Source organism: Camelina sativa, chromosome 1, assembly GCF_000633955.1.
Source record: "Camelina sativa cultivar DH55 chromosome 1, Cs, whole genome shotgun sequence".
NCBI classification, from domain to species: Eukaryota; Viridiplantae; Streptophyta; class Magnoliopsida; order Brassicales; family Brassicaceae; genus Camelina; species Camelina sativa.
Window position 1 is genome coordinate 19062507 of NC_025685.1, and position 1028 is coordinate 19063534.

Consider the following 1028-nt stretch of genomic DNA (forward strand, 5'->3'; position numbering starts at 1 on the left):
TTTTACGTCTCTTCTGCTCCATTTTAGTGAGGCTTGTGAACCTTTCTTATGCTGCAACTCTTTTTGCTGACAGCCCATGAGTATGGTATTGCCTGGTGTTGTTGGATTCAAACTGTCCGGAAAAATGCGCAATGGTGTAACAGCTACTGATTTGGTTCTAACAGTGACTCAAATGCTGAGGAAGCATGGTGTTGTTGGAAAGTTTGTTGAATTCTATGGTAATATATATCCTTCTGAGCTCTTGTGTGTTTTGTGTGTTTTCGGAAAATGATAAAGCCTACTTTTTTTCGTCTTAGGTGATGGTATGAGTGGGCTCTCCCTAGCTGACAGGGCCACAATTGCCAATATGTCTCCCGAGTATGGTGCAACCATGGGTTTCTTCCCTGTGGATCATGTTACTCTACAGTATCTCAAATTGACTGGAAGAAGTGATGAGACGGTGAGTGTTTGGCTATAATCTTCCTTCTATATATATATATATATATATANACTTCCAAGTAACCAAGGAAGATGTTGAGAAGATTATTGACTGGGAAAAAACATCTCCTAAACAAGTCGAGATCCCGTTTAAACCGGCTCGTGTTCTTCTACAGGTAAACTACTGTTTTGTGTAGGGGATGCCAAAATGAATTGTCTCTTATTTGTTTTCTTAACCATTTGTTTTGTTCTGTGGCAGGACTTTACTGGAGTCCCAGCTGTTGTTGACCTTGCTTGTATGCGTGATGCGATGAACAAGCTGGGCAGTGATTCCAACAAAATTAATCCCTTGGTACTTTTTTTTTTATTTCCCACATATCGATGCTATCTGTTTAGCTTAGGGTTCTTCTAGATTTCTTATGTGTACAGTGTCTCTCAGGTTCCGGTGGATCTTGTAATTGACCACTCAGTTCAAGTTGATGTTGCTCGGTCTGAAAACGCAGTGCAAGCAAACATGGAGCTTGAGTTCCAGAGGAACAAGGAAAGGTTTGCTTTCCTTAAATGGGGTTCTACTGCGTTCCAGAACATGCTTGTTGTGCCTCCTGGTTCTG

The 1028-nt window shown here is 41.2% G+C and overlaps 1 protein-coding gene and 1 long non-coding RNA gene across 2 annotated transcripts in view; both read left to right on the forward strand.

Annotated features, from left to right (window-relative positions):
* Nucleotides 1–1028, forward strand: part of LOC104699062 (aconitate hydratase 2, mitochondrial-like) — a gene marked incomplete in the record, with an annotated part of 8139 nt that overhangs the window by 2956 nt on the left and 4155 nt on the right. The window contains 2 exon segments of the mRNA XM_019228859.1: nt 74–218; nt 297–439. Of these exon segments, the coding sequence (XP_019084404.1) occupies nt 74–218; nt 297–439 (288 nt within the window).
* LOC104699055 lies at nt 501–1022 on the forward strand. The gene is made up of 3 exons (XR_753355.1): nt 501–593; nt 677–769; nt 857–1022. It is a non-coding gene; the product is annotated as an uncharacterized LOC104699055 (long non-coding RNA).